The sequence below is a fragment of the Limulus polyphemus genome, unplaced genomic scaffold, assembly GCF_000517525.1.
Source record: "Limulus polyphemus unplaced genomic scaffold, Limulus_polyphemus-2.1.2 Scaffold1979, whole genome shotgun sequence".
Classification (NCBI taxonomy): domain Eukaryota; kingdom Metazoa; phylum Arthropoda; class Merostomata; order Xiphosura; family Limulidae; genus Limulus; species Limulus polyphemus.
The window spans coordinates 1-14,302 of record NW_013667589.1 but is presented as its reverse complement, the minus strand read 5'-3'; the positions used below and the strand labels follow the sequence as shown (position 1 = coordinate 14,302).

The 14,302-nt window shown below is 30.9% G+C and overlaps 1 protein-coding gene across 1 annotated transcript; it reads right to left on the bottom strand.

The window, feature by feature from the left end:
* Window positions 1–1,143: 1,143 nt before the first annotated feature.
* Window positions 1,144–7,926, bottom strand: LOC106465547 (probable pterin-4-alpha-carbinolamine dehydratase). Its single transcript, XM_013925772.2, has 3 exons — window positions 7,793–7,926; window positions 4,052–4,189; window positions 1,144–1,897 (listed from the first exon to the last, which is right to left on the bottom strand). Exons 1-3 carry the CDS (start codon window positions 7,898–7,900, stop codon window positions 1,712–1,714), a joined length of 432 nt encoding a protein of 143 aa, XP_013781226.1. The 5' UTR covers window positions 7,901–7,926; the 3' UTR covers window positions 1,144–1,711.
* Window positions 7,927–14,302: the final 6,376 nt, after the last annotated feature.

Sequence of the window (14,302 nt, the reverse complement as noted above, 5' to 3'; positions counted from 1 at the left end):
GCACCTAAACGTTCTTAAAAGTGGGGAATTTATAAAAAAAAACAACTGGCAATAGAAAAAGGCAAGAAAGTTTTCCATTAAAAATATTCATAATAGCATGTGCCCATTCTACTCTCCTGGTTAGGCACCTATGAAAACACCCATGGTTCCAAAGTATAGGGTACAATTTTTTAATTTAGAGTAATGGAAAGTAGACGATGTACCCTGCAGATCCACATTCCAGCATGCTAACCACTGGGCCAAGTTTGCCTCATTTGTATAATTACAGTGTTCAAAGTAATGTCACAAATACATATTTCCCAAAACTCTTTAGTACTAAAGCTACTGTACTAATGTTTAATGTAATTCATAGACGATGTACCCTGCAGATCCACATTCCAGCATGCTAGCCACTGAGCCAAGTTTGCCTCATTTGTATTATTACAGTGTACAAAGTAATGTCACAAATACATATTTCCCAAAACTTTTTAGTACTAAAGCTACTGTACTAATGTTTAATGTAATTCATAGACGATGTACCCTGCAGATCCACATTCCAGCATGCTAACCACTGGGCCAAGTTTGCCTCATTTGTATTATTACAGTGTTCAAAGTAATGTCACAAATACATATTTCCCAAAACTCTTTAGTACTAAAGCTACTTACTGTACTAATGTTTAATGTAATTCATAGACAATGTACCCTGCAGATCCACATTCCAGCATGCTAACCACTGAGCCAAGTTTACCTCATTTGTATTATTACAGTGTTCAAAGTAATGTCACAAATACATATTTCCCAAAACTCTTTAGTACTAAAGCTACTGTACTAATGTTTAATGTAATTCTCTGATATAAGCAGAAATAAAACAACCCAGGTGTTAACATCTATACTTTTTTCCCTTGTGTAAATGCAACTCAGCTGAACAACTACCTAATTACTATTTTATTTACTTATTGAATAGTCCCCCTGGCTTCAAAACTTTCATTTAGTGCTCTAACATGCATAAATCTAAATAATTATTTAAAAAAAATCAAAAACTTTATTTCTTGCAGACAATGTACAGTATTTCAAACAGTTATACAGAACAATGTAAAAAATAAAAATACACACACACATATATGTATATATATTAGTAAATATCAAATAACTATACAAAAACACCATTTCAGAACTAGCAAGATTTATTCAGAACATTTAAGTACAATGACAAAACTTTTATTTCATTAGGTCTTTTGAACTTTTGGTCTCTCGTAACTGCAACAAAACCCATTCACACAATTACCTAGTACAGTAACAGTAAACAAATATACAAATTATTCCATAATTCAAAGTAGAAAGAATTTCTTATGTCCTGTAAGATGTATTCAAAATACAGAAAATGTGAAATTCAAGAATAATAAAAAGGCTTAAGAAACAACTGATGTAAGCTTATTGCAATATTTGTTAGCTTCACATAATGTTAGTTGCTGGTTTTAAAATATTATTTTCAAAATGGAAAAGAAATTGAATAAACCTAAACATTACAGCTTAGAACAAAATATTTTATTGCCTCGAACACAGCAGATTAATTTCAAAATGAACAATAACCTCAGCTGCTTTGTCTCATTTCTACTTTTATTTGAGTACGTTTTAAAGTATACAACTTAAGTATTCTACGTTAGTATAACACAGTACAAGGAATGTTAATGTCCAATGTCCATACAGCAGTCATAGAAAAGCTCTAAGCCTGTCACTTGTCTGATACAGAAGAGGCAGTCTTTTCAATAAAGTTAGCCAGTCGCACATCACGATCCGAGAGTCCATTCACATCATGTGAACTCAGTGTGATTTGAACTTTATTGTAAACGTTAAACCACTCAGGATGATGGTCCATCTTCTCTGCTTGCATTGCTACTCTGGTCATAAAACCAAATGCCTACAAGAGTTGCAAATAAATAAATAAATGTCTACATTTCTTGTAAAACACAAAGCTACAAGCTCCTTTATGAACTAACCCTTGAAAAACATACTTAGACACTTTAAGTATAAATCTTCTGTTAGAAAACTAATACATGAATAGTTTAGTAAATTGATGTACACTTCTCATGAATACCTCAAGTAACAAAATATTTCAATGTAAACTGTTTCCTACTATATTTTATTTTTGCAATTTACCCATGATTAGAACTAGAACTTAAGATTTGGCAATCCAAAGCTACTTGTAACTTCAGATCACCCTCTTTAAATGGGATGTTCAAAAGCTAATATCATGAACTATTACACTTTTACAGTGTGTGTTGTAAAACTAAGGTAAGAGCCAGTTCCAGGCCACATATTACTACATTTTCACTTCAGTAAAATCTAAGTTTCAAGGAGTCACTATTTCCATATGAACTTGTCCTCTATTAAACTAAGTCTAAAATACCATTGCTGGTGTGGGCTTGGTGTACTTAAGACTTTTCAAAAGGCTTTTGATAAGGTGCCACACAGAAATTAGCTAAGAAAATTATAATGGTGAGAGTTTGAGAGAGACTAGTTATTGGATTGCAGAGTGACTCGGCAAGAGAGAATATACAGTTATCAATGAAGTCCAGTCAAACTGGAATTTTATTACTAGTGATGTGCGTTTGAGTCAGTGCTTGAGCCTTTGCTTTTTATATTTACATTAATATCATTCATAGGACATAATTATAACTTTAACAGTAAAGTCTGTGAATGACCTTACAAAACTTTAGAGAGGAATCAATGATAAAGGATGGGTCTAGTTTATACCATGTTTTGTAGGATGGGTGTGTAGGCACAGCCTTGAAACACCAAATAATCCCTTGTTGTTTTTATGATATATACCAAATACATGGTCAATAGCACATGACTTTCACCATTCAACAATTCTACTGATTGTATGAGAATGTATGACTTGCCCTTTCATAACATCAGTAAATTATGTATACATTAATATTAAATATTTTTTGCACCTACAACACCTTTAATAGGTTAATATTTAGTTCATTCCTTATTATTCTGAGATATCATATCCAGTTATTATGAGTTTCATACCATATTCCATTGAAATATTACTTGGAATAAATTTAGTAAAAATTATTTGATAGCATCATCAAAAAGCGTGCCATTTTTCTCATACATACGAGATAAAAAAAACTGTCGAAAACTAACTATAAAAAAGTTCAATAGATGGTGAGGTAGTTAAGTCATTAATTAATTTTTATACTAGGATAAGCTATGTCAAGTCTGAATCAAAGCCACCTGACAAATTTTAAGGAGAATATTACTTAAAAAAATATAAAACAAAGTTTTATATGGAACTTGTAAAGTTCCAAGTCATTTTTATTGTTTTCTATGTACTTTTAAAGGAATAAACTAAAATAAGAAAATATGGTGCATTAATTGCTGTGCCATTTGCTGTATTAACATGTTTAGGACAGATGGGAAGGTGTGTATGTTTAACACCATAAGAAAACTTATGGACACTAATGAGGCCTGCCACCAATGTTGATTACTGATACACTGTCTGTAAAGCTAAGAAACGAAAGTCCCGTCTTTCAATTTTTCTACTCTCTAATAAACATCTACTAAAGTAGTTAATCCCCCCGTGGCACATCGGTATGTCTGCGGACTTACAACGCTAGAATCCGGGTTTCAATACCCTTGGTGGGCAGAGCACAGATAGCCCATTGTGTAGCTTTGTGCTTAATTACAAAACAAATTAGTAAATTTGCATTAATTCTTCTCAGACCAAAATTAATTAATAACATGATTTAAGTAATTATTCAAATCAGTTTATGTACCCAGGCACAATAATCTGTTCAAATAAAAAGCATTTTATAGAAATATTATAAGTCTGTACTAGTTATGAACACTTAAGTTATTAATCATGTGACTGCCAAGTGAATGTTTGGAATACACTTGTTTAAATATACACTGCTAAAAAGATATTTGAATAAAACTTAAAATATCCATTTAATCCAGTATGTAAACCTAAGCCTAACATGCTTTCTCAGCATGTCACTCGTTTTTCTTGTCTTGTACATTTGAAAATTAACTTGATTTTGTTCAACACAGCTACACTTACCTGATTAAAATTTTTAAACATAAACTCTTTGTAAATTGCATCTCTACCTTCAGTCAAAGCCCAGCCAGCTGACTTAAGTGGAGATATGTGCGTTTGTCTTTCCTCATCAGTTAGCTTTGCTCTCTTTGCTTCAGTAGCCTGAAAATGTAAAGCTGTTTTGTGATTTTTGAGCATCTTGAACTTTGAGGTAAACACCATACCCTGTATTAGAATATCCAATTTGGAAAGAAACAAAATGTTTTACAATCAAGTATTGTTACAAAAATTCACCTGTTTTAAGACCAAGTATTGCTTTACAAAATTTTCCTGTGTTTTAAAAACAAGTAGTGCTTACCAAAAGTCTCCCATGTTTTAAGATCAAGCGTTGCTTACCAAAATTCACTTGTAATCGAAATGCATTTGAGATTCCAAAACTTTCACTGAACACCAATAATAATAATAATAATAAAACACTTTGCTAATTGGTATGTTAACTTTAATACAACTTATTGAAGAAACACTTTTGATTTATTTAGTGGTATTACTTGTAAAGTTGACTTCTTATTTCCTTCACTTTATTTAGAAAATTTAAAATTGTGGAATCATTACTATTTCATTAGACATAGCTTAAGCATAATCATTTTCAGTTTGTTCTTAAATTGTTTCCTTGGAAATTATAAACTAATTAGTCTTACTTCTTTAGTGGGAACAGAGAGCCTGATAAATTGAATCATAAAAGATCATCATGGATTCACTAAACGGATATCTTTCTTTAGTATCTGTTAACTTTTCTGAGAATGCTATGTCTTATCTGGATGCAGACTTAGTGTAATTAGATTTTCTAAATACTTTTGATAAAATTCTGCACAAAAGCTCAGAAAATCACATTTATGAGGGTTGGGAATAAACTAATAAAATGGACTGTAAGATAATTAGATAAGAGAAAAAAGTTTTTATACATGGAGTCCAGTTAAACTGGACCCTTGTTACATGGATTTTCTCAGGCATAAGTGCTTGGGCATATACTTTTTCTCATTTATATTCAATTTAATGATATTTTGTAAATTAGTAGTTTTCAGATGGCATTAAACTCTAGGGTATTTCTAGCTGTAAATTGATGATGATGATGAAGAACTATAGAAGCCCAAATGCAGACATTAGACAAAATTATTTTTCAGTTAAATTTATAAACTGAAGACAATGAGCCTAATGTGGTATATGCAGTTATAATGAACTTGATTGGCAAAATGGACTTTTGTAACCTCATTTTTTCTTCCATTTAGCCACCTCAGTCAATGACTGCAACATTGTTTTTAAGAGTAGTTAAAAAATATAGACAATATTTCCAAACATTCTATCACTTGTGTATGAAGTTATGGTCAGAAACTCTATACTTAATACAAATCTTGACTTAGGTGATCACTGCATCTGGCTCATGCACACAAGTAATATGCAAGTATTTATGGCTGCTCCATGATGACTTCTCTTCAGTAGATTTAAAGGAAATATTACTCACGTTTAGAGTACTGTTTGTGGATGTTTGCTTATCTAGATAGATAGATAGATACACACACTGTGATTCTAATCACTAACCAAAATACATATGCATATTAAAAATGCACCTCACTGGCAACTACATTTTATATATCAGTGGGGAGTAGCAGTTACAAAAGTGGGAACATTCAAAACAAGATTAGTTCTGTTATGTTAACTTCAAAGCTTTCTTTATATAGCCCTACTAATAACATCATATACCAGCAAGACTGGCAAAGTGAGTAATACAGCATTAAAAATTAATGCCACAGATACTGTAAATCTCCATTTTCAATAAGTATATACATGTAAAATCCAGATATATATTGAAAGTAACTACAACAATACACTGATCACAGTACTAGTTAGTGTTATAGAAGTTACAGTGTCAGTTCTTCTCTGAAAGTCATAACATGTAAGGACAACAAGAGGCCTGTTGGTCCAATAAAACTGTTTGACCTACTAAGCTAAACTTAAAAAAAAAACATTATAATAATAATTAAACCCTCAAGCCATTTAAATATTTATCTAGCCTTCTCTTAAGTTTACTGTATCCACCACATCTGAAGATATCCCATTCCAAAAATAAACCACCCTATTAGAAAACTAAAATTGTCTTAGCAGAAGATGACCGCTTTCCTGTCAGGATTTATATTTTTGTCCCCTTGACCTACCATTCTCACCATTAAGAATGAAAAAAGATTATACATTAATACATTCATTTAAAAATCTAAAATGTCTCAAATTCAGAGATCTTAACCCGTCCTTGTGACATCCTTACCATCTCAGATATCATCCTAATAGCCCTTCTTTGAACCCTTTCCAACAATTCAATGTTCTTCTTAGGCTAAGAAACTTAAGACTAACCACAATACTCCAAATGAGGCCTAAACAGTGACCTATATAATGAAATGATAAACTCTTTGAATGTATACTTCATATTTCTGTGTTAATACAACCTTAGTTCCTTTCTATCCTACCATTAACAACAGTACACTGCTTGGACAGCTTATGAGACTGATTAACAAGATCTTTCTTTTAGAGCACATAGGGGATAGGACAGCCAAGATAGATCAATAGGTCCCTTGTTGTCCCAAAACATTGATATATTGAGGTTATTACCATCAAAATTAGTATTCAAATCATGGTAACAAACATATATTAATTTGCTCCATATTATAATTAAAAACCATCTGTCAATTATTTTCCCAACTCACTATGTAATTTAAGTCCTAGTAACAAAACCTCAGAATCATCAGCAAATTTAAGCAACTTATTGACCATTCCTTCATCTATTTCATTGAATTTTAACATTGAATCCTGAAGTACCCCACTTATGACATTAGTCCACTTTGACTGAACTCCATTTATAAAAAACATCACTTTCTTCAATCTATACATTTTTTGCACCAGCAAGCTAAATAATCACCCACCCCTCAAGAGAGAATTTTAGAAGTCTTTCATGTGACATTTTGTTAAATGCTTTCTAAAAATACAGATACACCAAAGTTTACCATCATCTATACAAGCACCATCCTCTTAAAAGAATGTCAAAATCAAAATATTAGTAAAACAAGATTTTCCTCTAGTTAAATCATGTTGACTGTCCAACAAAATTTCAAACTTTGTTAAATAACTTTGTAAAGCATATTTTCTCAGACTTTACATTTTTTCACTCCACTGAGGAAAGGTCAATAATTACCTGAAATTTTTTTTTATCACCTCTCTTGAAAAGAAGAGTAACATTAGCCAACTTCCAATCATCAGGCACCTGTCCACTATTCAAGGACTTACAAAAAATAGTAGCAAGTGGCTTAATTATCCAGTCATTCAAAATCCTTAGGTGAGTATTACCTGGTTCAGAAGCCTCATCATTCTTTGAATGTTACATTTTTTTCTTAAGAAAGAAGCTCATAATTAGTGTGATCACCTTGTCTGATCAAGATTCATTCTAGCAATTGTTCAGGATGGGGAACACTGTTTACATATCTAATATAAAGAACTGAAGAAAAAGTAGAAGATAGTAATCCTAGCATCTGTTAATTATCAGAAATGAGCTCTCCTTTATCATCCATCAAGTATTAGTATTATTCACTATTACTATATTAGTAAAACTAAAAATAGAGTTAAATTTTCTGCACATTGTAGTGCAGTATCATAATTTATATACAAACATAACTAAACCGTATCTCAAATATAGCTTTGATTGTTCGAATATTTTATTCTCACCATATTAAAGTCTCTGACAAAAAGAGATTTCTGATTCAAAAAGAAGCTGTGCCAGCGTCTCGTCCTATCGTGACCTTCGCACAACCGTTTTACAAAAATCAACCTCATGGCCTTCCTTTACTAACTCAGCTAGTGACATCTTTTGTCAAAAATGCTGACTTTAATTGAAATGAAATATTGAGACTAGAAACTAATAACAATTAATTTAAGTGCTCAAAATATATCCATTCGGGTTTTATCTAAATGTAATTAACTTTGCACCTAAATTTCCGTTATTGATCGCATCTTAACCTTCAACAAGTTTAAATTTCTGAAAAATTATAAAGCTTTATTCATACAAGGTTATGTACATAAAGTGAAAGAACACTTATAACCAGCAGAAAAATGGATGCTTATCAGCAAATGACAAATTAAAAGTATATGAGACGAAAAAAAATGACTTTGTAAATGTAATTTTTCTACATTACTTGATTTTCAGTTTCGTCATACTTACATAAAAGTAATAATATTAAAATATTGTTAACAGCGCGGATAAGCAAAATGATGCAACAATGAATTCTAATCTTGATTTTGTTTGTTTGTTGAATTTCGTTCGAAGCTATCTAATATCTATAAGTAGGAACGTAGGATTACCAGACTTATTTTAAGTTTTATTCTAAGTACACAGCTTGCTCTGGTCGGAAGTTGATATCATTGTAAGCTGCTCCTCCTCTACGGTGGCTCAGCAGTAAGTCAGTTGACTTGTAACGCCAAAAATCGAGGTTCGATACCCGCGGTTGACACATCATAGACAACTCATTATGTAACTTTGTGCTTAACAAGAAACTAACAATCTTTGAGTGAAAAATTGTCTCCAAATGGTTTCAAAGGAGCAGAAATTGAACATTTTATTAACCCTTGCAGGTATCAGAATTTATATACTTATTCTAAAATGTCGATTGCCGAAACTTTAATTTTCAATTTTGCAAAAATGCGCATTCCTCATCTTACGAGTAGTTTTATTTTTCTTATAGGGAGATAAACTTATGAAAGTAGCTGTTTTCGATACTAGTGGAGGCAGACGCCTTACTCGAGTTTACTTTTTTCCCCTCCAAAATTGGTGCGCCTTGAAAGACCTAATGGTTCCTTGTTGTCCGCATTTTTTGCTAAATAATAATACATATTAAGAACAGCTAATCAGAATACAAAAATATTTAGGTGGCGCTTTTCTTACCAAGGAGTGAGAAGTAGTGTATTGTCACTGATTGTTTATCCTGATACTGTGATATTACTTTGAAAGTACGAAGTACAACCCATATTAAATTTAACGTAGGCTTAGTACCACACTAATATTAACGCTATTACCACTGGGCTAGAATTATGGATCTTCGAAAAATGAAAGATGAAGACAAACTTAACCTATGCAGATGGTACTATAAAGGTTTGTGATCTACGTAATTAATCAATGATCTTGGTTTTAACATTAAATGTAGACAATAGAGGCATTTAGTCTTTAACTTTTAGACAAAATATCTATTAATATTATTTGACATTTACCGTATTTCTGCGTCAGACTGTGTAAAAAGGACTACCTATTCCTATATTTGGGCTACTAACCAGAGATGCCTAGTGGCAATGTTAATGTAATTTGTAGTTGTAATTGACTGTGAAATGGGCAGCAACTGCCTATTACTATTTGTATTAGAGAAACATTTGTAGGAATATATTGGTGAGTATACTAATTACTTTATACGTAAGTTATGCAGCTCAGATGTAGAGGATGACGTTTCGAAAGTCTTCCACTTTTCGTCTTCAGGGTATGAATTTTGCATTACATTATTTACAGCTATAAATTTTACAAACTGTTCATGATGTGTTTTTATTGGTAGTAAAAAATAATAAAAAGCAGATCTAGAGCCTAAATTTTTAAGCTACACTGGCTAATACTACTAGTGATAATTGCTATATATTATATTACTGACCTGGCAATGCTGTTTTCTCTTAGTGCATATGATCAATTCTTGATAATTTCAGAGTTGAATTAAATTAAAAAAAAAATGATCCACAAATTTTTCTGTCTTTAATTTTGAGATTTTGTGTATGTGTGGGTTGGTGTTTGTAGGGGATGGAAAATTGCATTATCAAAAATGAAAAAAAGTTTTGATTGAAAGAGGGGGGGGGGAGGCTTGCAATAAAGAAGAGGGTACTTGAGTACTTTTTAATGAATGATAAGATCAAATATCTACTCAAAACCACAAAGGAAACTGGAAATAGCTAAAGAAGTATTTTGTAAAGTGGTTCAATATTATTTGATATGTAACATCAGAAGTAAGCTGTGTGGAACCATCTAACATATGATTGCAGTTGAATTTCTGAAAAACTTCTACAACTATCTTAATAATCCTGTTATAGTTACAGAGTTTTATTTTTTTAGCAGTGACTCGTGGAATAATTTCATTTTTATAGCCATGGAAATAGTTTATTTTTAAATCCATGATTTTCTGTTCTTCAGAACTTTTTAAAAAATGTAGATTTATAAATGGTCAAAACATAGAAATTTACAGAAAAGTTGTACATCTGTAATTAGCCTACTGTGAGGGGCCTAAATCCTTCTTGGAGTTGAGGTACACAACATCAACAATGGTAACCTCATCTGGACAAGCAAATACCATACAAAAAATTATGTGAGACAAGAACAAACATTTCTAAAGCCATAATGACAATTTTTAACTGAATTTTAACCTTCAAGATGCTTTTTATAATTGATCCATGACAACAGATTGCAAGAGTTTACCAAGAACAGAAGTCATGCTAATTGCCCAGCAATTTCCTTGGTCCTTCTTTACATTTAGGTATTATATTGACAACTTTCTAATCATCAGTACTTTCCCTACACATTTCTGAAAGATTTTAATTTAAAAAGAATATATGGAAAACAGAGGTCCATTTAGTCTTTCAAGGCTGTACTTGCAAGCTCACAATCAAGAAAAATAAAAAAATCCCCCCTAACCCCTTTATTTTTTATGGAGTTATGAAATCTTAAGTTATTAACCATGTCGCTGCTAAGTGTTTAGAATATACAGCTTGTTTGTAAAGATAGCCACTGTTTTTAGGGAAGACAGTAGTACAGACTGTAATAATCTTTCTCTAAAATGCCTTTTACTCAAACATGTTATTGTACCTGGGTACATAAGCTCTTATACTACCTAGGGTTGAGTTAAATAATTACTTAATACAATTACAGTCACAAACTACACATAATTACGGGCATGATTCTAAAATGTTAATCTTTTATTCTCTTGATTTTCTGAGATTTCATTAAATTTGTCACACCACCAGAATAGCTCCCTCATCCCTCTCTTTGACTTTTGAGATTGTTTGATGACCGACATTACATTGTTGATTGGACATATTTATAACCAATGAAAAGAGCAAATTCATCTCTATATAAATATTAGACGTTTGTGCTTAGTTTTCTTGCCATAAGCCATTAGTCAGCAGAATTACTTGGTTTGTAGTGATTATACTTTTGTGCTCTTAATAGTAAAGGAATTTTATAGTTTACTTACAAAGCCAAGTATGTAATGGTAGTTTTAAAGCATTCTATTCTAGTGACTGATATAATTTCTATGTTTTAAAGTGCATATTTATAAGTTGCATAATTTTTTTTTGGACAACCAAATTTGTGAGATTCAACAAGGCTTATGGAAGAATGTCTAAACTTTTTGAGTGCAAGAAAGTTTGAGTATGCATTACATTCTACAAATTCTTGTTTTTATCTATATATTTTATTTTGTATTTTTTTAACAAAAAATACCTAAAATGTAAAAATTAAACTTTTTAACTTAGTCTGATAAAACTTCAGTAAAACCAACTCACCTAAGATTGCACAGTTTAAGCATTTGTGAAACTTTACACATAGCAATCACATTTTAATTCTGTGTGAAACAGCTAATTGGCTCCTACTGTGACTTATTGCTTTTGATGTGGGGATTAATTGCAGCAATAAAATCATAGCAATAGAAAGGAAAGAAATGTGAAAAAAATTTTCACATTCATTTTAGGAGGTTCTAGAGGTTATGGAAATTAAATATAAAAACTGTAAGATGAATAGAATTATTTTGTTATTCTTAGCTTGAAAATCACCTTTAAGTCAGGTTGATTCAATAAAGGCTTTGAAAACTCATAGTCAGTTCAGAATTATAATAAACATTAGTATGTATAGCTTGACAGATGAGGGTTGGTAAGTTTCAATACAAAGGCATATCATACGTTCTTGTGAAATAGTCAAATGGTAAATTTATCAGAAATATTGTATTAACAAATATAGCCTTTCCACAAAGGAAAATCCACTGCCCATCACAGTGACCAAATATTAATTATTTTACTGGTCACCACACAGAATAAAATAGTCATTGCCTTATCCTTTTTTACTCTATTACTTAATAAACATGCGTGTATTAAAGGGGAAAGAAAATCCTTTAATATAGCAGTGCTATTTTAAGTAATCATTTATTGATGGACTTGGTCGTATAAACATATTATTTCATTTATACATCTTAGATCTAATATATGTTAAATACTAATTATTATTAACACACAATTCCCAAAATTTTAGTTGTAATATTTGTATTTCAAATTTATTTCAGTTAACATTGGTGAAAAATATTAATATATCAAACCTATGTATGCTAATAATATTAAAATGTTTTTGAATAACAATTGTTTACTAAAGAGTATGATAGATGATATTGTTTAAAATGTTTTAGATAAAGTTAACAATGTCAAACAAAATTTAATGTTCCAAAACAAATAAACAATTATGATATCTTATATATACGTAAATATATATATGTATGTACGTGTGAAAATAAATTTACTAACTTTTTGTAAAACCTTTCCACAAATTGATTTAGGAATCATTTTCAAAAAAAGAATCAACTGTACACATTTTTCTGATAAGCCACTGCTGTTCTTTAAGAAATAAAGCATTTGGTGATGTACAACATAATATTGGATATTTATGTTATTAAATTTTATAAATGTTCTTGTATGCTTTCTAATTTTACATTTACATTGCAGTAAATGTATCTTATCAGTTTACTTATGTATATAAAATTTTTCCAGTGATTCACATTTTCAATAAAGTAGTCTTATGTTGGTGAAATTAATATTGTTTAATGAATCATTTAGTTATGCTATTTAAAAACATTTTTTTTACAATTCAGCTAAATTTTTAAGAATTGTATACATTTCTTTTTTTCTTTTTCCTGATAGGTGGATTTTGTTTTCTACCCTTCCTGTGGTTTCTGAATAGTGTATGGTTTTTCAGTGAAGCTTTTAGGAGACCACATTTTGAACATCAAAAAGAGATCAAATCATGTTAGTATTAACTTGCTTATGTTTATATTTGCACTATGAAGATTAAAAAACTGGATGGCTTACTGTTCAATTTTAATGTTCACTACTATTATGTGTGTGTGTGTGTGTGTATATATATATATATATAAATAAATAGCTTCAAGACTAGTAATTACATTAATTGTTAATAGGCGATTAAAATTAGCACTATAAAACAATAATGAACTTTATATATAATAAGCATTAAAAAGATTTTAGCCATAAACATAATGCCAATCTGTATCACTAGAGTTGCCATTGCTTAGTGTCATGGAAATATCAACTTATCAAAATAAGTGTTTCCAATTATCACCATTTTTAACTAATTCAGATTTGTTCGGGCTGACATGGCCTAGTGATTAGGGTGCTTCACTCATAATTTGCAGGTCACGGGTTCAAATCCCCATCACAACAAACATGCTTGACCTTTCAGCCTTGGGGGCATCATAATGTGATGGTCTATTCCATTGTCTGTTGGTAGAAGAGTAGCTCAAAAACTGTCTGTGGGTGGTGTTGATTAGCTGCCTTCCCTCTAGTCTATCACTGCTAAATTAGGGATGGCTAGTGCAGCTAGCCCTCATGTAGTTCTACACAAAATCCAAAACAAACCAAATCAAGTTTGTTCAGCTTAATCAATTAGTGTATTCAATTTTTACCGTTTTTAATTATTCCAACTATTCAGAATCTAAGTAAGTGAAATATTGGTATTAAAATTTCTTATTAGTGTTTTTGATTAATTCAGCTTTGTTCATCTTAATCAATTAGTGTCATGAATTGTAAAAATAATCAACTAATGAAAATTATGGTTTACAATTATTTTGATTATTCCAACCATACGAGTAATTGAAATATTGTATTATGATTTCTCATTATTATTTTTTTGATTAATTCAGTTTGTTTCAGCTTTGGACTGGAGTGGCCTAGTATCTAGGGAGACTGTCTTGTGATTCCAGGGTCTTGCGTTTGATCCCTTTTGACACCAAATATGCTCTCCCTTTCAGCTATGGGGGTGTTATATTGATTTTTTGTTTTTCAGTTATTACAATTATTACATTATTTTGAACTACTGATTAGAGGGAAGGTAATAGGCCAGCAGCACTCACTTCCAACTATTGGTCTAATATTTTACCA